Consider the following 22461-nt stretch of genomic DNA (forward strand, 5'->3'; position numbering starts at 1 on the left):
CTGTTAGGAAGCTAGTGATACACACAAGGGATGGAATTCATGAGGAAATACACTAATAATTCAGAAATTTATCCAAGAATGAGGATATTGCAATCATCTCCTCTCTCTTTCCTAGAGTTTAGTTCTCTTAAATAAGTGTGACCAGTACCTTAGGATCATTCTCATAAATAACTCCTTTAAGTTGACTTCCCCAAATGTAATAAAAATTTTTGAATAAGCTGGTGAGGCAGCAAGAAGGAGGCAGAGAGTGCTTTTTCTAGATAAGAAACTTAGATTGTGACAGCAATCTTTGTGCAGCTCTCAGGGCTGTGCTAGATGCTGCCTCCTCCAGGAAGCCCTCTCTGATTACTGCAGCCAAAGGGACCCGTCCCATCCTCTTAGCTGCTCCAGCATCTCCTTGGATCCTTGGTGCTCCCATGTTAAGCCCCTTAGTATTCCCCATTATCTGCCATAGACCCTAGGTAAGCAACTTGCCCCAGTGGGTTCAGTGTGAAAGGTTACTGACAGAAGAGGACTCCAGGACACACATCAGCCCTGACAGTGTGGAGAAGCCAGGGCGCTCTGATGACAACCACCATCTTCACAATTGCACTGCACTGGTCCCTTGGCACAGTGCCTGGCACGTGGAAGTTACACAGTTGCTGTTGGCTAAATTGATAAATGAAGACCCACTGGTCAAGATGCTTAAGCCACAGAGCATCCCTGACCTGTAAACCCCTTTGTGACATTATGCAATTGGCAAACACAGTGGCCTTGGTCAAGTCACCCCATTACTGTGTCTACAAACACAAATTATTTTGAAGCCACTCTGACCAAAAAGGTCTCTATAATGTTTAAGAAAAATGTTCTTCTACCTAAAATTGCTTTCACTGCAAAACCACATTTTAACTACAATTCTTTTTGTAGAAAAGAAAGTTTTAAAACTGGAAGTAAAAGCCACACGATGAACAAAGAAAACACCCAAACTGGATCCACAAAAGCAAAATGCCTCTGTGATTCCTTTCTCATCTATAAACAGGGTTTGAGAATTCCTGAACGTAGCCAGAATATGGCAATCCATATACTTAAAAAAATCTAAACGCTGGTGGGAAAATTTGAGAGGAAAGAAACAGTGATTTGAGTGCTAGGAAAACATCTGGAATTGCTAAATTTTCAGAATTCTGTTATATATATATACCTATACACACACACACACTCAACAGCACAGGTCATTCTTCTGGGAGAGCATTTCAAAGGGAGAAAATAAAGTTATTCCCTGAATAATTCATAACCATTTCAATTAGGCAGTTTTCCATGAGGAGAACACATTTGGGAATTTGACTTGTAATTCACAATAGGAATTGCAATTCCAAAGGAGAGGGCCAAGTTTTGGCCACGAGCACCAACAGTGCTCTTGGGAACCTGGCATGAGTAATTGTAGAGATTTCTTCCCCCTGAAGGACCTTTCACCTTGTCTAAATGAACTGTGATGGCCACAAATCTAGCTTGAAAAATTTCCTAGAGAGCTCTCCTTCCCCTGCTACCTCTGAGATGGGACTTTGGCTAAGTAAGCGACTGAAGAACAGTGACAGAAAGCTGGGAAGGAAGTTGGTGAGCTGTGCTTGGACACGCTGGTCTTATTTTGAGTGAGGTCTTAGCCTGTTCTTCCTAGAAATCCCTCACTTTTCAAACCGGGGTAAACTCTAGGGATTGGCAGTGGTAACCTGAAGCCCAAGGGTCAATATGGCACAAATGGGTCAATCATCCTCCATATAATTGGGGGAGCATTGAGAACTTTAAGTGGTACAAACATATACTGTGGAGTAAAATGCACAACTTACATTCATTTGCAACACTTCAAAAATTTGCTGCACACATACTTTCGTAAGTTGTCTATTTAATACGTTACGTCTATTTCTCCAGTGAATATTTGCAGAGTGCCTACAGTACTCTACTGGGTGCAGCAAAAATTATTAGGATGAAAGGCAGACATGAGGGACAAAGCCAAGCAGCTCAAGGAGAAGGAGCTCCCTAGCTCTTAGTGGCAACTTAAAGAAATATGGTGGAAACACTTGTTTCCCAGGTCTGGGAAGTAGGGACTGTGACTCAGCAACTCTGCCTATACTACAGGGAAAAACAGGAACAGGGAAAATCTCTTCTGCAACACACTCCTACATTCAGAAACTATTGAAAACAGTGGCTATTTATCAGGGTTCCGGGAGGTAAAACAACCGTCTTCCTTGAAAAGCTGTAGTCACTGTTTGTTTAAAGAAACACAAAAGGCTACTTGGAACCTTGCCATAACAATACAGGGTATAGCTGACAGATTTTCCTCCTTCCAGAGGCTTAAATTCTCTTGACTTTTATGACACCACCAGCTTCTGGTTTTCCTCCTACCTCTGGCTACCTCTTCTCTTATCCTATAGAAGTTCCTCTTTCTCTGTCTACTACTAAGATGGTGGAGAACAAAAGATCGGTGCATCATCGATGTGAGTGATGTGTTCTGCTCCTCCCATCAAATAGGAAGTCTTGGATGGATGACAAAATATTGGAAAAGGGGCTGAACGGCTTGGGAAGGTTGTTTTGACTCAAACAAATGGGTGGATACTCAGCCAGTATCTCTCTCAGGATAAAGGCTGGAGTCGTTAGCTCTGGGAAGGTTTAGAGGCATCATAACTTGTGTGTGGCTGTCTTGAAGGCAGAGCCCCTATATAGGAGAGCAGAGATGCCACCTCCGACCAGCAGAGCGCACCGACTTGTTGGGTGAGACAGTTTCAGTGTCAGCCATCAGTGGCAGCTTGATTCGCAGTTTCTTTTATGGTAAGAAAAATGTGTATTTTCTATTCAAAACCCAGCATGATGTTACTAGTTCCCCAATCCCTCTGGGCAATGAATGAGTGGATTGTGTCACTAAAAGCAATTAGCAGGAAGCAGTGAGAACATTAGCAAAGATTGTTTAGTAGCATTTAAAGAGAAAACAGGAGTTAGTATAGAGGTCTTTCAGTCAATTAGAAATGTTAGTACGTTAATAGCCATGTTTTCATTCCCCCAACTCAAAAACTGAAAGTATGGAGATCATTTTGTGCTTCACTCTTTTTTTCTGTGTGTGTGTGTGTGTGTGTGTGTGTGTGTGTGTGTGTGTGAAGGTCAGAGGGAAAAGCTGGTTTCAAAGCTCACAGCCTGGTAAGAAGGTCTCCAGGGCTGATTAAAGTTATATGTCACATAGATCATTATGCAGCTAATCACCCTTGGCAACTGTAATTCTTGCAGCAATGTTCGAAAGAACTTTCTGCAATGATGCAAATACTCTGTACCTGCTTATTCAATAGGAATAGAAGAAATTTTGAATTTTATTTAATTTTAATTAACTTAAATAGCCATAGGTAGCTATATGGAACAGTGCAGCTCATTGTCTCTCTTCATACCCAGGCTGGAGACCAGTGTTGGGTCGGCCAGCAGGTGTTTATGGGAGACGGGCAAGCTGAATAGCTACCATTGTCGAGTGTGAAATGTGGACTGTAAAGTGAGGCACAGGGCACAGCAAGAACCGAGTCCTGATCGACTCTGCCATGGACTCAGGGGGACATCTTTGTCTTGTGCGCAAAGCCCACAGTTGGCAGCTGGCTGCTGGCCCAGGGGGCCCTGAAAGTCCTGTGTTTGGAAGACAGGCGGCCTTTACTAAAGTGAAATCTTAGGGCACTTCCACTAGGACTTTGGGTCTTTCTTAGGTTAACCTAAAATGTGCGAAATCTTCAGCGTGCTCAGGGGAAGGTCTGCTTCCTGCCTAGGGTCAAACGTTTCCAAGTCACAAAACATGAGGAACCCCAGCAATGCTTTTAAAGGGAAATGTCATCTTCCAGGTGATGAGATAGAAGATATCTCTGTTGGTTCAGTAAAGGAAGACAACAACTACGGATACAGAATGAAGGTCATTCCGCCTTTCAAATCTTCCTCACCTCACTGAACATTTTTCAGAACGAGATACTCTTGTTTTGATTCAGAATTCTGTCTCCCTGGAGACTCTCCTTTCATAGCAAAAGATTAACTCCAGAGCCCCCGAGTCATTTTAAAGATGGTTTGGCCTAACTGATACTTTGGAGTCACACAGACCTGAGTTACACACCTGGTCTTGACACATCAGCTATGGAGTCTTGGCCAAATTATAAAAACCTTAGGGACCCCTATGGTTCCTTTGTTAAGTAACACGAATAATTATATGAGTAAAACATATATAGAGTACCCATCATGCACCTTCCACAGAGCTGGCTCTCAAATATTAGTGCCTTCCTAATCTTCTAGTCAATGGTAACCCCTCTCATTCACATTACTGGTCCCTCCACCTTTTTTTTTAATTTTTTTTTTTTTTGCAGTACGCAGGCCTCTCACCATTGTGGCCTCTCCCGTGGCAGAGCACAGGCTCCGGACACGCAGGCTCAGCGGCCATGGCTCACGGGCCTACCCGCTCCGCGGAATGTGGGATCTTCCCCAACCGGGGCACGAACCCGTGTCCCCTGCATCGGCAGGCGGACTCTCAACCACTGCGCCACCAGGGAAGCTCTGGTCCCTCCGCCTTTTGAGAACAATGATTATCTGTTATTTTCATCTATTGCAAAGTGATTTTTTTCTGAAAATAATCTGGCTTCTCTTCTTTTGAAAAAACACATTTACTTATACCTGCCTTTTGGTAAAAATGAGTTATGATAAGGTTTAATTAAATATTAAAAGAAAATTTCAATCAAAGAGGAAGAAACAACCTGCTCCCCAAAAGGGTTCACATGGTTACTGAAATGGCCTGAACGTACCATTCGGCTCTAGGTCTTCTGAGCGAGCTGAAAGAACACGGCAGGTACACCGCCCTTGGCCTCGGCGCAGGAACATGCCAACTCCTCTGGGGACACGTTTCACTCACCAGTGGGTTTCAGATTAAGTTTGTCATGTTAATGCTTAGAGAAGGGATACTGGTCAACAAAACGGACACTGTCTTCAACAAGAAGCAAAAGTTTCATACTATCATTTCTTGAAAATGATACTCCAGTGTGTAGCCCTGGGCTCTTATCAAGACTATTCAATGCAAGTGATTCTGAAAGACCCTAATCTCTGAAAAGAAAGGAAAATAGGAGGCAGTTCCTGAGCCTGTAGATTCTCATGAAGCATATAACAGCTCGAACATAGACAACTTGTGGGATTTCATCTTAACTCTCTTGAGAAGTTCAGGAAACACGGAAGCAAGGCAAGCTCATTATGAAGGATTGTGAACAAGAGCCTTTCACATTCCATAGAGAATGCGGGACAGAGTGAAGCAAGTATGTGACAGCCATTGCCACTCTATGGCCTGTGTTTAAAAACCTATATTCTAAGTAACTGTAAGCTAAACTTAATACTAAATACCATTAATGAATGTTTGACCATGTGCTGAGCACCAAGTGCTATAGATGCATGATTTTATTTAACCCTTGCAATGATTCGATGTAGGAACTGACATCATCCCCACTTGACAGATCAGGAAACAGAAGCACAGAGAGATTTATTAGGTTGTCCAAGGCTACCCAGCTAGGGGGTGGGGAGGCAGGGACTTGAATGCAGTTTGGTGTGTCTCCCATGATTTACTGCCTCTCAGTTCTACTGTGGTCAGAATTCCCAGAAATCCAGATTTGTATATAACTATATTGGACTAACCAAGTAGCAGAGTTGCAAATGAGGCAGGTAGAATGATGGGCAAGTAGCAACTCAGGGGCCTTCTAGCCAAACGTGGCACACTAAGGGGCTCTACATCTGCTCCTCTTCTTTCCAGTTCTGTGAGACAGGAAGCTCTTTCCTATTTTCCCCTGTAAAGTTAATACTTAAATCCACTCATCTGTGTTTGACTCACCGTAGGACAAGTTTAGAGGGAGTGTGGTCACGCACGGGCCCTTTGCGTATGTGCTTGCTCTTTAACCAGGGATGGCTCGTGGCTGTTCCTGTCTGAGATCTCACCTTTCTCCAAGGGATTAAAATGATTTTCCATCATGTCCTCACTAATGTGGGTAAATCTAAATGGAATGTTTTGATGGGGTGATAGGAAACCAATTTCAGCACAGTCTGCTTTGAATCCCTATTTTTAAGCACACAGAGCTAGTCACCAGGTTTTAGATCAATTTACCAAACACCAAAAAGCCTTCCTTCACTTGGAAGGATGATTTTATACTAAACACAGATGGTCGTGCTCCCTAGGGAGTTTAACTAATAAATTTATAATCTAGATGCTAATATTTTTTGTTCAGTAGGTAATTCATTTTTAGAAAACTGGAAAAAGTGGCATATTTGGGACTAACACTTCTTTAGCCAAAAAACTGTAATTATGACATCTAGAATCAGGATTATTCAAGTAGAATCTACCCATTTCAGCCTAGAAAGGGAAGTCTCGTGGTGGAGTAGACTGGAAGGTCAAATTGCGTTCTCTGAATTAGGTTCCGAAGGATTCTAGCTAGGCATGAGCGGAGGCATTTGGTGGCATGTGTCTATTTGCCACCTCTCTCCTCCCCCCACTTCTGTGCCTTTTGCCCAATATCGGGTAAATAAAAACTTTATAAATCACCTTACGTGGGCAATATATCCTGAATATTGATTTTGCCAAAGGCAATGAGGAGATCAGAGCATACAGCAGGCAATCTGGCTGACTGAACTAATAGATCATCTAGTCCTATTCTCCCACTTAACAGATGAGAAACTGTGGCCCTGAGAGGTCACGTGTTCTGCATATAAACACCCAGGTGGTTAACTCTGTAAGTACCAAGAACCAAGTCTACTCACCCCCAGCTCATTGTTCTTTTCTACAGGATCATCCAGAATAAAACAGTAGCTACCACCCCCTTTGTTTAAAGCTGCTTTCTAAGAGCTGCATTCATGAGCACTTTTCTTCCTCACAATAACTTTAGGAGACAGGCATTGTTAACCCCATTTCTGATGGGGAGACTGCTCAAGGTCACAGAGCTGGACAGGGACAGAGGTAGGAAGGTACCCACTTCATCTGGCTCCAGGGCTCCTGTCTTCCTCACTGTGCCACACTATCTCCTTAGAACAGCATTCACTCTGATGACGGTGCCCAAATGCAAGGAATGCAGTGAGGAAAGAGGGGGTGAACCAGTCCTCCAACGGCTGAATGGGGGAGGTGAGTTCCTTCTTCCTAACGTGAGCCTTTGTCAGTCCCAGCTGTAACTCAGCCCTTTCTTACTCTGCCCATTTGTCCTCCCCCGAGGCCCAGCCTGAAGCTCATTGTCATGGTTTATTTTCTTTTTTTTTTTTTACATCTTTATTGGGGTATGATTGCTTTACAATGGTATGTTAGTTTCTGCTTTATAACAAAGTGAATCAGTTATACATATACATATGTTCCCATATCTCTTCCCTCTTGCATTTCCCTCCCACCCACCCTCCCTATCCTACCCCTCCAGGCGGTCACAAAGCACGGAGCTGATCTCCCTGTGCTATGCGGCTGCTTCCCACTAGCTATCTACCTTACGTTTGTTAGTGTATACATGTCCATGCCTCTCTCTCGCTTTGTCACAGCTCACCCTTCCCCCTCCCCATATCCTCAAGTCCGATCTCTAGTAGGTCTGTATCTTTATTCCTTCTTACCCCTAGGTTCTTCATGACATTTTTTTTTCTTAAATTCCATATATATGTGTTAGCATATGGTATTTGTCTTTCTCTTTCTGACTTACGTCACTCTGTATGACAGACTCTAGGTCCATCCACCTCACTACAAATAACTCAATTTCGTTTCTTTTTATGGCTGAGTAATATTCCATTGTATATATGTGCCACATCTTCTTTATCCATTCATCCGATGATGGGCACTTAGGTTGGTCCCATCTCCTGGCTATTGTAAATAGAGCTGCAATGAACATTTTGGTACATGACTCTTTTTGAATTATGGTTTTCTTGCACTGCTGGTGGGAATGTGAATTGGTACAGCCACTATGGAGAACAGTATGGAGGTTCCTTAGAAAACTACAAATAGAACTACCATATGACCCAGCAATCCCACTACTGGGCATATACCCATTGTCATGGTTTCTTATCCTCTGGGAATAACCTGCATTTTCATTTGTCAAGGAAGTTCTGCCTTTGGACATTCCTTAATATGATTTTTAATGCTTACATTCGAAATACGTTGAATTTACTCAATATTCAGCGCAAAGCCATTAAAAGTAAATGGCCGGGAGGATGGGCTCAGCATAAACACGAAGTGATGTTTGTCATTAGTGGGTGAGGTCTGTGTCTGAGGAGGGCATCCATCGGGTTTCAAAAATATCTGCCAGGGTTTCTCTGGGGCCATAACTGATGCTTGTTCTTGGTACAGTTGCTAATGCTTATGCTTGTTCCTGACTGTTCCCCAATCTCGTCACCTCTCCCTAAATCTTATCTTTCAATTTTATTTTCTATTTGTTTCCAGGACAGTATGATATGAGTACTTTGCAATGAGCAGTATGTCAAGAAAGCAATCAAGGGACTTTACTTCCCTGGCTAAGAAACAGCTGGAAATTCTTTCCACCTATTGGAGCTAGTCTAATGGCATCCATTTTAACTGGATATTTTGGGATTAAAGTTTATAGAGACAGTTCAGAAATTTGACTTACAAGATTATGAAAATTGACTCTATCCCACCTTGGTTCACTGTTACTTATATCTACAAATAAAATAATTCTGACTTGGAAGAGAATCAGTATGGGGATTTGAAAATAAGGGCCATCCATGCTGAAAATTTCAAGATCAAATCCAACAGTGGGTGCCAGCTCTCCTGATAGCATAGTGAATCATTAAAAGTTAGCGCCATAGAGCTGCTGGAGTATAAATCCCTGCTCTTCTGTGACTTTGAGCAAGTTACTTCGCACCTCACTGCCTTACCTTCCCTATCTGTAAAGTGGGCGTAATCACAGTAGCTACTTCATAGGGTTACCGGGAAGATGAGCTTCATTAACATAGGTAAAGTGAGAGCCTGGCAAATGGTAAGCTCTCAATAACGTCAGCTGTTGTTGAACCACTACTGGCAGACTTGAGGCACGAAATGGCCCAGGTGGCTCTTCCGTTCCACAGGTCTCCTGGTGATTCTAGATTTTGATTCTCCCTGGGTATACATGGGAAATCAGAACTTACCTGGACTGCTAGTCCTGTCCTGAGTACAATGCTGCATAGCCTACCCTTAAACCAACACCCATGCCCGTGTGATTCCGCAGGGGGCAGGCCACTGTTCTTCCTTGCTGGGTCTGGAGTGGCCCCAAACAATACCTTGCCTCCGCCGGCAGTTGAGTTTCCTAAAGCAGGTCCCTTCCACGAGGCGGTTCAGGCGTTGTTGTTTGATCAACTCCAAGATTTCTGGCTGAATCTTCTCCTTTAGTTCCCTGTGAAAGGATAAACACATATTCCACAGCACGCCTTGAGAACAGCACTTGGCTGAAAGGGCACCGTGGGCAGACGGGGCAGGCGAGTGCAAGCTGCAACTTTTCATGAACAACCCGATACTCCCAGGTGGGTGCTTTAGAGAATCACTTATTAAGCATCAGCGGAAAGAGGTTCTCTGACATTTACAGATACCCACAAGAGCACCAATCACTTCAGTGACGTTTTTCTAGACCAAGGTCTCCTGAGAAATTTCTTCTCTTGTTTTACAAAGCCACAGATATAAACTTATGTGAAAATTCACTCAGCTCTGCTGAGACAATGACTCTCTGGTCATGTTCTGCCCCCTTACAGCAGATAAACCCCTAGACTGCATCTGTGATCTGCCACCACAGCAAACACAGTATTGGGCAAAGTACAGGACCACATTTTGCTTTGGATTCTGTCACTTACAACTGGGAACAACACATTGACCCAGATTGTAGCCCACAGAGATTGGGATAATGAGAGGATAAATGAAGGCTTATTTGCATCTTGTCTCAGGGTAATACAATGTAATTTAGGTTTAGATGCACTATGCTGTAAAGATATGATAATAGAGTGCAATGGGTTTTAAATCTTTTATTTCAAGAGCAGAGATTTTTTATCGTGTGAAATTTTATGTAGTGCCCTAGCATTTGAGTCTAGTAAAGCTAGAGTTGTTCTACTTGAGGATGTATAGAGAGACCCAGAGTCCAGCCCTCAGAGCAGTGTTGAAAGCACTGACCCAAACTCAGAAGGATACGACTTCAGTCTAGGCTCTGCCCATGATTGGCATTTCAGGTAGCTCCTGTAAGTCTCAGTTTCCTCATCTGTAAAATGGGAATAAGAATCTTTCCTGTCCCAAAGGAGACAGTGTGAGTGTAAGTTAGCTGTAAGCATTGGGCAGGAATGCAAGGTGTTACTGAAGCTTTGATAATATTCTCTTCTTTCCTCAAGCCAACTATTCCTGGTGCCCATATTACACTGTAGTCAAGGCTCACATTTTTGTCAGCTTCAGCCTTGACTCTGGGCTTGCTCTGGATTGCAGGCAATCTGTCTTAACATGGTGTTCTGTTTCCAGGTGCGGAAGGCACAGACACTCGGTACGTGTGTGCTATGAGCCAGATAGTATGTACCATGCAATTTTAGCTCATTTAACACCACTTCCCTCCTCCCCACTACAAAAACGCCAACTTTTGGGAACAGGTATTAATATCATCATTCCCATCTCACAGACGGGAACGAATTTACAGAGGTGAAGCCCTGAATAGGGGTACAAACTCAAGTGTTTCTTGTGCAAACTGCATCTATTTACCCATGAGAAAAAAAAAAAAGAATAAAAAGTGATATAAAAGGATCTGGCCATCTAACAAGGTATTCTAGAAAGCTGTTAATACATATTTTGGACTTAAATGGCCTCAAATTCCCTGTCATTTGATACTGTTCCAACTGACTATTTATAAAGCCTAACGTGAAGATTCAGCCCCAGAGGTACAGCCTGGTGCCTTTGCTTTACTTGCATTTGCTTTTCCAGTGTGGGTCTCACAGGGTCTCATCTCAGGCTTTCAGATCACTAAAACTATCTATTATCAGCATTCAGCTTTTGTAGAATGGACTCAGCAAATTGCAGCTTTGATGAACCCTGCTCCGAACGGAGAAGAAGGTGGGGAATTGCCAGGGCAGTCGCACAGAACAATTAATCACCACTCTTGGCTTCCGAGTTGGGGCGACGGGGAAATCATGGGAGAGAGAATCTGAATTTCATCAAGTCTGAGGTTAGAGATGTATCTTTAAATAATAGTTTTACTAGGCTAGAGTTTAGTTATTAAAATGGAGATGAAGATGCAGAGACAAGGGCCAAAAGGAGGAAATAACGGAAAGAACTTGACGATTTATGATTTTTAGTGTAAGACCCTGATGTGCTCATCAGGACACACTCCATTATGAACCATCTTCGGAGACAGACTATCAGAATAAGTGGATTTGCTGCTACAAGAGTTACCTTTTCTTGTTATGAACCCAAAGGACTCCAAAACATGATTAGGCAATGTGGGAAATGGAACAGGTTTTTTTTTTTTCCCCCTAAGTTACATCCTCTTCTTTCCCTGCAAATGGATTCAGTAGTTACCAAATTCACTCATATTAGGAAAACATATGTGATCCCTATATGGTGTCTCTGTGAATGAGATATGACCTCTAGGGTAATCCAGGTAGTAACCATGGGCTGGAATTGGGTGTTGAAATCCTCAGCTTGGGGCTAATGAGGTCAAGGTCATGGGTTCACTGGCTTTGCTTTGATAAATATTCCCCTAATTCTATCTAAAAGCCCTGTAAATAAATAAAAGGAGAAAGATTAAAGGAGGAAGAATAAATGAGTGTGTGAAGAGCAACTCAAATTCTAACACTTTTTCCTGAAGAGAATCCCAAGTCCAGGCCCAATGAGGCCGGTGCCATGTGCAGAGGACAGACAGCACCACTAGACTAGTGAGACTCCTTCCCGGACCTGGGGTCTGCCCTGCCAAGCTGCCATCTGGTGTTCATCTAGAACAGAGGCTGGCAAACTTTTTCTGTAAAAGGCCAGATGGTAAATGTTCCAGACTTTGTGGGTCATACACTCCGTTGCAGCTACTGAGCTCTGCCATGGTAGAGTGAAAGCAGATGACAGCATGCGGACAAAGGAGCGTGGCTGTGTTCCAATAAAGCTCTATTTACAAAAACGGATAGTGGGCCATTTTGGCCTAAGAGCTATAGTTTGCCAATCCCTGATCTACAAGGGCTCTGGGGAGACTCTGGGCTGAGTCACAGTGTCTATTTCATAGAAATTGATCTGTTTCTGTCTTACTACAGGGTCCCCAAGGTCATTCCTTGCACCTCTTCTGGTCTTTATATTTCAGACTCATGACTTTAAACACCAACTTTCTGCTGACTACATCCAAATTTATTATTCTGACCTAGACCTCTCGGCCAAACTCCAAACTCATCAATCCAGCTGTCTATTTGGATATCTCGCATATGCCTCAAACTTGACAGGTCCAAAACTAAACTCTTGATCCCCTTGTCCAAGCCTGCTCCACTCACTCTGTCCTTTGGTTGTTCAGGCCCCAAATCTGAGTTCATCCTTCTCTTATACCCTTCATCTAATTGATCAGTAAATACCTTTGCTTCTTATCTTCAAAATCTATATAATCTACGGTAGAGACTCTAATCACTTCTTATCACCTCTTGCTTGGATTATTGAAATAACTTCCTCCCTGACCTCTCGGCTTCCAAACTTGCCTCCTTGGAGTCTATTCTCCATACAACAGCAAGAGAGATCATTAAAAACCCAAGTCAGAGCACACCAGTCCCCTGCGCCAATGGTTCCCCAACAAGGTCCCACAAATTCAGGCTCCTGGCTACCTTTCTGGCCTTGCCTCCTATTGCTTGCTCTGCTCCAACCACACTTGCCTCCTTGTTACTAACTGAGTGCCCAGACCTACTCTGACCTCAGGGCCTTTGCACTGGTGATCCTCTCTGCTGGAAATCGTTTCTCCCACATACACACATAGCCTGCTCCCTTAGTCCTTTACACATCTTTACTCAAATGTCACCGTGCCAACTAGAGAGATCTACTCTTGCCACTTTATTTAAAATCACAAACTCTCCATTGCCCTTATTCTGCTTTTTATTTCCTGTATCCTCTTGAAAAAAAAATTATTTTATTGATGTACAGTTGATTTACAATGTTGTGTTAATTTCTGCTGTTCATTATATATTCTTTTTCATATTCTTTTCCATTATGGTTTATTATGGGATATTGAATATAGTTCCCTGTGCTATACAATAGGACCTTGTTGTTCAGCCACTCTATATGTCATGGTTTGCACCTACTGAAAATATGGAACACTTCACGCATCCTTGCACAGGGGCCATTCTAATCTTCTCTGTATTATTCCAATTTTAGTATATGTGCTGCTGAAGCGAGCACTCCTGTATCCTCTTTTAACACGCTACAATCTTATTTACCATGTTTATCATCTATTTCTCCCCATTTAAATATAATCACTACAAGGGTGATAATTGTATCTGTTCTCTTCACTGCTGAATTATCAACACACAGAACAGTACCTGGCAAGTGGCAGGTACTTGATAAGTGTTTGTCAAGTGCACTGAACACTGGCTTTAGCTACGAGAGCCGTGAGCAAAGCTTGTGGCCAATCTTTAGCAAGGATGCAGGTTTGCAGGATAGGCACTAGCCTTATTTCTGGCTCTATTTGCTTTTACTGTTTCTTTCTCACCTACTTTTACTGTACATTCTGAGATAAGATGAGGTATAAACAAATATATTCACAGTGTCAGTTTTACCATTTACATATTGACACTGTGACACTTGTTAAATTCTGGTTATCAGCTCGTAATAAGGGTGACCATTTCTCTGAGTGGATGTTATGTGCGGGGCATGTGCTAAGGGCTTTTCATGCACTATTTCATTGAGTCCTCCTAACAATCCAACGATGTGGACACTTTTATCATCTTCACTTTTAGACGTAAGAAAAACAGGTTTAGAATGGGTGACAGAACTTGACTAAAGAGCCACATTTGCAAATAATGGCCTTGGAATCTGGTCCTAGGTCTGTTAGCTCCTGGGTCTGGATTTTCCACATTTTGCTTCTCTGCTTCCCTGGTGTTTGTCCCTGCAGCTCCCCTTCCTCCAACATCATCGTAAATGACCTATTTTGGGACTATTCAAACTTTTTATATCCATGAACTCGGATTAATTGTGTGGATGGACTTATCCTTCCCATAAAGTCACACTAAGTAGAAAATAACAAATACCTCCTTCTGAAATAATTAGTCAAGAGCTAAGAAATAAGAGTTTCTTCAACCCACTGAATACACAGTCTCCCAAAATATTTGGTCACTTGCAGTTTGCATTTTCCTTCTCAGGAAATATAAACGTTTTATAAAAACAAGACACATGCCCAAGGGATCTTCATGGCGCTGAGATTTGCCTCCGTGCTGCGTGCAGCAGCCAGGTGACGGGGAAAGGGCAGCCAGCGGGGCTCCGCGCCAGCAGGCAAGCCCCAGCCGAGCCACTGCCCCGTCTGCAAAACGAAAAGCTTGAACGGGATGACCTTAAAGATGCTCTTCAGTTCTAAAATTTGAATATCCTCACCCCCAAGCTTGGGTTAGATGTGTTTCCTGTGTGCTCTAGTGACAACCCCCCCACCTGTGCTTCCTCCCACCTGGCCCTGAGCACAGTCCCTGATAATCCCTCCAGACCCCAGCTTTGAAGTCTGGCACAGGGACGGCCAAGTGTCTGGTTCTCTGCCCGTGCCAGCACCTCAGGCTGGGCCTGGCAGGTAGGAGTCACTCAATACACGTTTGTTAAATGAATGACTGAAGACTATCGTACATGGTCTATGCCTTTTCTTTCTTGACTTGGGCTTATCCTATAAGCCACTGTGACAGCATTTGGACTTCATCTAACCCCACGGTGAGCTCCTGTCTAGCAGATCATTCTAACAGACAGAGCATCGCTGGAGAAGAAGCTGGAGGCTGGTACCCTCCTGCCTGTTTTAAGGGCTCTGGGATAACGACCAGGCTGGTTCACGGCCTCCCCCGTGAAATGCTGTAGCTCTGACAAGTCTTTGTGACTTTACTGCAACTATACCCAGAGCTCCGGTGGACCGTGGTGCTTTTCAGTCCTGTGGCCGAGTGATGATGCCGAAGTTACGTATAACAGGAGATTTCCTTAATATTTCCATTGCTTCTCTCTAAATAATAAGCATAAAGTAAGAGTTTCTTATAATAAAGGGAAAAGAGACTTCAGAATGTCACAGGCAGAGCCTTGGGAAGTAAAGTTATGAAGCCAAAGCAGGAGCAAAGTTTTCATACTTGACAAACAGTTAACAGTCTTCCTTGGAACAAAGTCACGGTCAAACGTTAATTTAGAATCACTTGGCCTTAACTGAAGTGGTTCCGCAAGTCTCCCTTTAGGTTTTAAGAACTGTTGTCAAAAGCACAATAAAATCTCCTTGTGTTCACACATCTGCTGAAACAGACATTATTATATCCAACATTTTAGTATTGTAGGCCCTGGGATGGGGCAAGGCGCCACTGTCCCTCCTTGCAAGACAGAAACTGCATCAGGTATCACCTCACATTGGTCAGAATGGCCATCATCAAAAAATCTACAAATAATAAGTGCTGGAAAGGGTGTGGAGAAAAGGGAACCCTCCTACACCGTTAGTGGGAATGTAAATTGGTGCAGCCACTATGGAGAACAGCATGGAGGTTCCCTAAAAAGTTAAAAAATAGAGCTACCATGTAATCCTGCAATCCCACTCCTGGGCATATATCCGGAGAAAACCATAATTTGAAAAGATGCATGCACCCCAGTGTTCACGGCAGCACTGTTGACAACAGCCAGGACACGGCTAAATGCCATCAATGGAGGAGTGGATAAAGAAGATGTGGTATATACATACCATGGAATACTACTCAGCCGTAAACAAAATGAAACAATACCATTTGCAGCAACATGGATGGACCTAGAGGTTATCATGCTAAGTGAAGCTAGACAAACAGAGAAAGACAAATATCTTATGAAATCACTTATACGTGGAATCTAAAAAAAAAGAATGATATAAATGAACTTATGTACAAAATAGAAATAGACCCACAGACATAGAAAACAAACTTGTGGTTACCAAGGGGGAAGGGGAGGGATAAATTAGGAGTTTGGGATTAACATATAAACACTGCTATGTATGAAACAGATAACCAGCAAGGACCTACTGTATAGCACAGGGCACTATTCTCAATATTCTGTAGTAACCTATAAGGGAAAAGAATCTGAAAAATTATCTATCTACCTATCTGAAACTAAATCACTTTGCTGTACACGTGAAACTAACACAACATTGTAAATCAACTATACTTCAGTAAAAAGATTAAAAAAAAGAAAGAAACACTATCTCGGAGGAGTCATTTATTTGAAGTTCTTTCTACTTGGTATATGGGGCTGTTAACTTCTAGTTGAGGACCAAAGCAAAACCCCAGCTCTGCCTCTCATGAGAGCTGCCTGCTGCCCAGTGTGGGTATAGTTTAATGCAGATGCGAGCCAAAGACCCTGAGGAAGCATTTCCCCTCCCCTGCTGCCTAACTTCATCCCCACTAAAGCCTGCAGTTCTGCTCTGCAGCTTCTAATGGTGCTTCTTAAGGCTTGAAAACAAACACAAAGTAGACACCATAGCTTGGCTATGGTTTTTTCTGTGTACTTTTTAAAACTTCATCTTAGTCTTGCACTTGGCAAAGGAGATCTGGTAGGGTAGATGAAGAATTAGCTAAGGGATCAGTGGGCTGGAGTTCAAGTCCTGGTTCTCCACTTGTCAACAAGGTCCTCCCTTCTTTAGACTATATCCTGGTCCTCAAATGGGAATAAGGTTGGCCTACCTCACACAGGTGTGAGGAAATGAAATAGCATGAGGAGGTGCTTTGCAAATTGCCAATCATTAAACACAAATATATGAAAGCAGGAAACAGAAAGGGGGAAGAAAGAAAAAGAATCACAGAGAAAGGTTTAAGATGAACTTCATGACACCTATGATGTAAGACGGCTTCATCGAAAGCTCAGAAGAAGCTGTGTCCAGCCTTCCGAGGGAACAATAAGAATAAATGTCAAACACCTTCCTTACCCCCAAGCCTGTTTCCTATTCCCTTCCTTATAAATGATAAAGGTAACAGCGCTGACCTAGCTCTTAGAAAAGAACAAGGGAAGATAAAGAGGCCAATACTAAGAAAGATAAAGCAAACAAAATAGTCTAAAACAGTGTTCATGTTCAAGGTTCAGAACTTCTTAAAGATGGAGATTCATGAAATTACACAACCGTTGCAAGTGCATCTGATACAAAGTCCTATAAAAAGGGGTCCCCCCCCAGGGGGCTTCCCTGGTGGCACAGTGGTTGAGAGTCCGCCTGCCGATGCAGGGGACACGGGTTCGTGCCCCGGTCCGGGAAGATCCCACATGACACGGAGCGGCCGGGCCCGTGAGCCATGGCCACTAAGCCTGCGTGTCCGGATCCTGTGCTCCACAGCGGGAGAGGCCACAACAGTGAGAGGCCCGTGTACCACAAAAAAAAAAAAAAAAAAAAAGGGGTCCCCTGATTCTCCACCTTAGGCCTGTGGGTTGATAGTCACAATAGCCATATGAGACGTTCTGACTCAAAGCAGAGCCAACGGGGCAGGGAGAAAGTGGGTCTCTCTCTTCCTCTCAAGCTGGCTCTCCCTCCCTCCTACTCATGATACTTCAATGTTCATATTACTTTAGTTATTGGTAGGTCTCACTCTGGCTGGGGCAGAACATCTTGCCACTCAAGGGTAGCTACATAGAATATAGCTTCATGGGCAAAACAAAGTTGTCCCAAGTATTACAGAAGGTTTCAAACTTTTCAGCTGCAAATTCTTGGTGGACTCGTCAGTAACTGGGCCACTTCTTGGTTTAGATCCTTCTGCTAGCACCTGTCCCCATCTCCTCCTAGCCCACCCCTGCCCAGCTTTTCTCAAGGAGTTGCTGAGACTTCAGGAACTGAGTAGAGCTCTTTTGCTGGCCTTCATAAAGAGCTCACAATACAGCCCAGCTGCGTGATAAGTTTTCACTCTAGAAATGGTGCATCAGAGCCTTTGAGAGGTAGGGGTCGGGGGTAACTTACAAAATCGGGCGAGACTGGAAGTCTTCCTGGTTCATCCTCTCAGACTGGCGGATTTTCAGGATCTCGGTGTAGCTCAGGTTCTGCAGTTTGCTCTTGAACTGGTCCAGGGAGCTAGGCTTGGTTGTAAGAGCTCTCATAACCTGCTCCTTCACCACCTGCATTACCTGTGAGATTAAAGGAAGACCATAATTTTCCTGGGGATTGAACTTACCCATTCAGAAAAGTCTTCCACAGATAACGGTTCCCTACCCACTGATCCCTTTAGTTTGCACTCTCAGCCCTAACTTCGAGAGTGCTTTTCCAAAGAGTCAACTACCATGATGTGCAGCTTCTATCTTCTCCTGTACCGCTGGAACCGCAAGGAAGGAGGTGGATTGACTAACTATGAAATGGGGGGGGGGACTGTGGGAGACTTGGGGTGGGAGGATATATGCATATTCATTTGCTTGATATATTACATGACTGTAAACAACGCAAATTCAAGAACGAAAGAAGTCCAAGCAACAGCTAGAAGTCTGCATAATCATTATTTTTTTCCAGGAGAAAATCGCTGAGACACAATTAACTGTGGAAGTTTGGTTGGCACCGGTTCAAGTGAATGTGAAATAATACCCACACCCACCCCCTCCTGGATTGCTTTCCCCATGTAGTTAAGGCCTGAGTGTTCATACAAATGATGTATTTGGAAATGTGCATGTGGTATTGCCTCTTTGAGCCAGGCACTAAAAAAAGAGGTCTACTGAATTAGAATAGATATATCCCATTGGAAACCTCAAGAAAGAAGAATATGGTAATTTTCTGCTTTAGAACAGGTCCAGCCCACAAGGAGGCAATTAACCATTGCCTCTATTAATGTGGATTTATCTTCATCAGAATATCTAGAGCAGGAAAAGACCAGAAAACACACAGAGGCATCCAAGAGACTGTAATCTTGCTGCTGCTTTTTTTAATCTTACATTACAGATGAGAACAACAATTGTTACCCTTGATAAGGTACCTACTATGTGCCAGATACTAAGGAAGGTGCTTTATATATATTCCTCCTCTTAATCTACTCAAATCCACGAGGTAGATATTATCACCTTTTACATTTCCATATGAAGAAACTGAAGCTTCGAAACCTTAAGTTAACTAGTTCAAAATCATACAGCTGATTGGTAGGTGAGTGAGCTGAGATTGGAACTTAGGACTGTAAACACTGTATTATACTGCACCCCGTACCACCATTTTTGGGTTGTTTGCAACTTACAAATAAGAAAAAATCACAAATGCACCTCAATTATGTGCTAGGTTCTGTGCCAGGCACTTTGCTGTTCATCACCTCATTTAATCCTCTTTCCGATACAGTAGCGTAGGTGTTTTTAAACGTTATTTTAAAGATAAGAAAAATGGACTCAGTACTCTGTGGGAAAAGGATCTGAAAAAGAATAGGTATATGACTATGCATAATTATATCACTTTGCTGTATGCCTGAAACCAACACAATACTGTAAATCAACTATACTCCAATATAAGATACAAATTTTTTTAAAAAGGTTAAGAAAATGGAGACTGAGAAGGACTGAGAACTTGTCCAAGGTCACAGATACCTAGTTGAATTCTAAGATACCCGTATGGTGTTCAGAGCATACACTGGGTGTTGAACAGCCCTGGGGTACCTCTCCTGTCACTATAAATGTGATCTCAGTATGCTCCTACGGCTTCTAATCAGTTGTTCATTCAACGATTCACGCATGGTGGATACTTCAGTAATTGTTCACTGACTAGTCCCACCAAAATGCCACTTTCATGAAATGTTATTGTAATAGAAGTAACAGTTTGACAGCACGGAAAAGACTGAGGCAATTCAGAACTTTCAAACCTGCCTGATGGCCAGGTGATGGGAAAAATCTCACTACCTTGGGACATATTAGACAGCTGAAATATCCTCCAAACATGGGACAGCTCCTTGCACTTGCTGAGCTCTATTTAATGGTGCTGCCCCCTCTCTGATGGTGCAGGTTGCTTTCTCCAAGTGTATGTCTCTCCTATAGCAGTCCTATCGTGTGAGGAGCTGTCCAGTGATCTGCTGGGGTCTAGAGACATCGGGAGGCTGAACAAGAAAGTCAGTCCTCCTTGGTAGCAAAACCCAATATGCCTTCAGAAAAACCTGAGCATCAGGGGAACCCACAAGCCCATGAGTCCCCTCAGCTCAGGGATGCCCGATATCCTCACTCTTTAGTCATCTGCGTACACATTGCTTGCAGTGTCCTCGTGTAACCAGGAATCCCATGTCAACCGCATTTTCCTTTAGTCAACTGAACATGGCTGAACCAAGGGTAAGATAAGCCATTGGTGGCTGCGAGACAAACAGGTCTATCTATTTTCAAGTGATATCAACCCTCATTTTTCCTTATATGCTTCTGACCTTTAGGAATCCATGTCCACAGTAAGAATACCCTCTACTAGGTAACCTATTTGCATTTTCATAGGGGCTATCTGGGAAGCAATACTTTATCACAAGAAATAAATCTAATGGCAGGAATCTCGGGAAACTGCAGACGAAACAGTGAAGGATAACAGATCTGTATCATCCACTTATGGATCTGTTTTATCCAGTAGGCACCACTATTCTCAGAGGACCTGCGTGCCATGCTTGCCCTGTGAAGAAGAGGTTGCTGGTGATAACAGTGATATACAAGGCATGAAGGCAACTGTCTTCCAGACCACTGACTCATGGGAGTTTCTAGGGCCATGGCTGGGCTGCTGTCTTCAGTACAACTCAACTGGTTATTAGCTTACTATAAATCAGACTGTATTGATAGAAGCTATTACCAAAAATCTGCTCGAGAAGCATTATTTGTGACGTCAGTACAGCAAATGTTGCTGAGTGCTTACCATGTGTCTATGCTGGGTGGACAGTATAAGGGACATTAAGGCCCTTGCCTTAATGTGAACGAAGGGTCTAATAAGAGAGCCAGGACGGACAAAGATATGACAGCAGGAGTGTGGACGAGACAGAGCAGGTGGACTGATGAACACTGCTGGCAGGGGGGGAAGGTATTTCAGAGAAGAAGACATCACATGGATTTTGCAGAAAGAATGGCTGTTCAGTGGTATGGAAATAGGTAAATAATATGGAAATGACCACATCTTAGCCACTTGGAACCTGGGCTGTATCTGAATTGGAACCAGTTACATAAACATTGTTTCATGCCCCCAGCATAACGGCAGAGAGGAAAATTTCCAGTTGACCTTCCACCTGATCTGCTTCTTTAGTTACTCAGGCAAAATGCTAAATTTGGAATGCTTCACAGATTTTGAGATTGTTACCATCTCATATCATGCAGTATAAATGGGGCTAAATTTGGTCCAGGCTGAATTATAACACTTTGCAGTTTCATGTGAGGGGCACCACAGGAGCTGCCCCTTTCCTCATTTAGAGAAACTCTGAGTTGAGCCGAGGAGGTAACTGTCATCTCCTAATGTTATTTGACCTTCTGGTGGGAGGTAAGACACGTAAGAGAGACAAAGATATAGCCATTTGAATGCCAAAAATGAAGAAGCGATTTTAAAATAGAATCAGGTTAATGCTGAGAGAGTTTTAGAGCTATCTCCACTTCCCTTGTTTTATAGATCAGAAGACAGAAGCCCAGAGGGCCCGGTGATTCCCCTTCTTCATGTGTTTCTTAAGGTGTGTCAGAGATGACAGTCACCAGACTACATGTGACTAGACACAATGATCATGCTAGTAAGTGGGCATGTGACATGAACTGACCAATCAGCATCCTTCCCCAGACTTTCCTGACTTGACTTGAGGCATAGCTGAAGCATGTTCTTTTCCCCTCAAACTGAGACCTGTAAGACTGTCCCTTAATATTCGGGAAAGTGGAAGATAATGAGACCAATGCCAGTAGAATCAGATGGAAGAAAGTGTGTGTGTGTGTGTGTGTGTGTGTGTGTGTGTGTGTGTGTGTGAAAGAATGTGTTAATGGTGACGCCATATTCAACCACAAAGTCAGTTCGACCCTGACATTTGCTGGTTTGGTTACATAAGCCTTTTTCTTTTCTTAAAATGGTTTGAATGGGATTCTTGTCACTTTCAACCAAAGATCTCAACAAATACATGCAATGAAGTATGCAGGAGTACCAGCTTATGGGGCTGAGGTTGCCCAGATTGGAGAAAAAATAGGAGAAGGAAGTTGGATAGAAAAAACAAAGCTGCTTTGATAAGAAATAACTTAAAAAATCATATTCATTTATATGCTCATGGTTGTACCTTTGCATGGAAATGATGATAATCCCCTATGTAAGTATGGGAAACTTTGTAGCTCCTACTTATATCTTATGCTTAAAATCCAGTTGGAGTTCCATTTCTCTGGCTTAAGACTTCGATCCCTGCTAGATGTAG

General features: G+C 43.1%; 1 protein-coding gene and 1 pseudogene across 5 annotated transcripts in view; both read right to left on the reverse strand.

Annotated features, from left to right (window-relative positions):
• The window catches only part of ELMO1 (engulfment and cell motility 1), a 547030-nt gene that overhangs the window by 25921 nt on the left and 498648 nt on the right, over nt 1-22461 (reverse strand). For all 5 annotated transcript variants that reach the window (XM_060020724.1, XM_060020723.1, XM_060020725.1 and 2 more), the window contains 2 exons: nt 18072-18235; nt 9247-9359 (listed from right to left, as the gene is read on the reverse strand). In XM_060020724.1, the coding sequence (XP_059876707.1) occupies nt 9247-9359; nt 18072-18235 (277 nt within the window). The remainder of the gene's footprint in view (nt 1-9246; nt 9360-18071; nt 18236-22461) is intronic.
• Nucleotides 13250-13345, reverse strand: LOC132431438 (U6 spliceosomal RNA; annotated as a pseudogene).

This window comes from Delphinus delphis, chromosome 9 (assembly GCF_949987515.2).
Source record: "Delphinus delphis chromosome 9, mDelDel1.2, whole genome shotgun sequence".
NCBI classification, from domain to species: domain Eukaryota; kingdom Metazoa; phylum Chordata; class Mammalia; order Artiodactyla; family Delphinidae; genus Delphinus; species Delphinus delphis.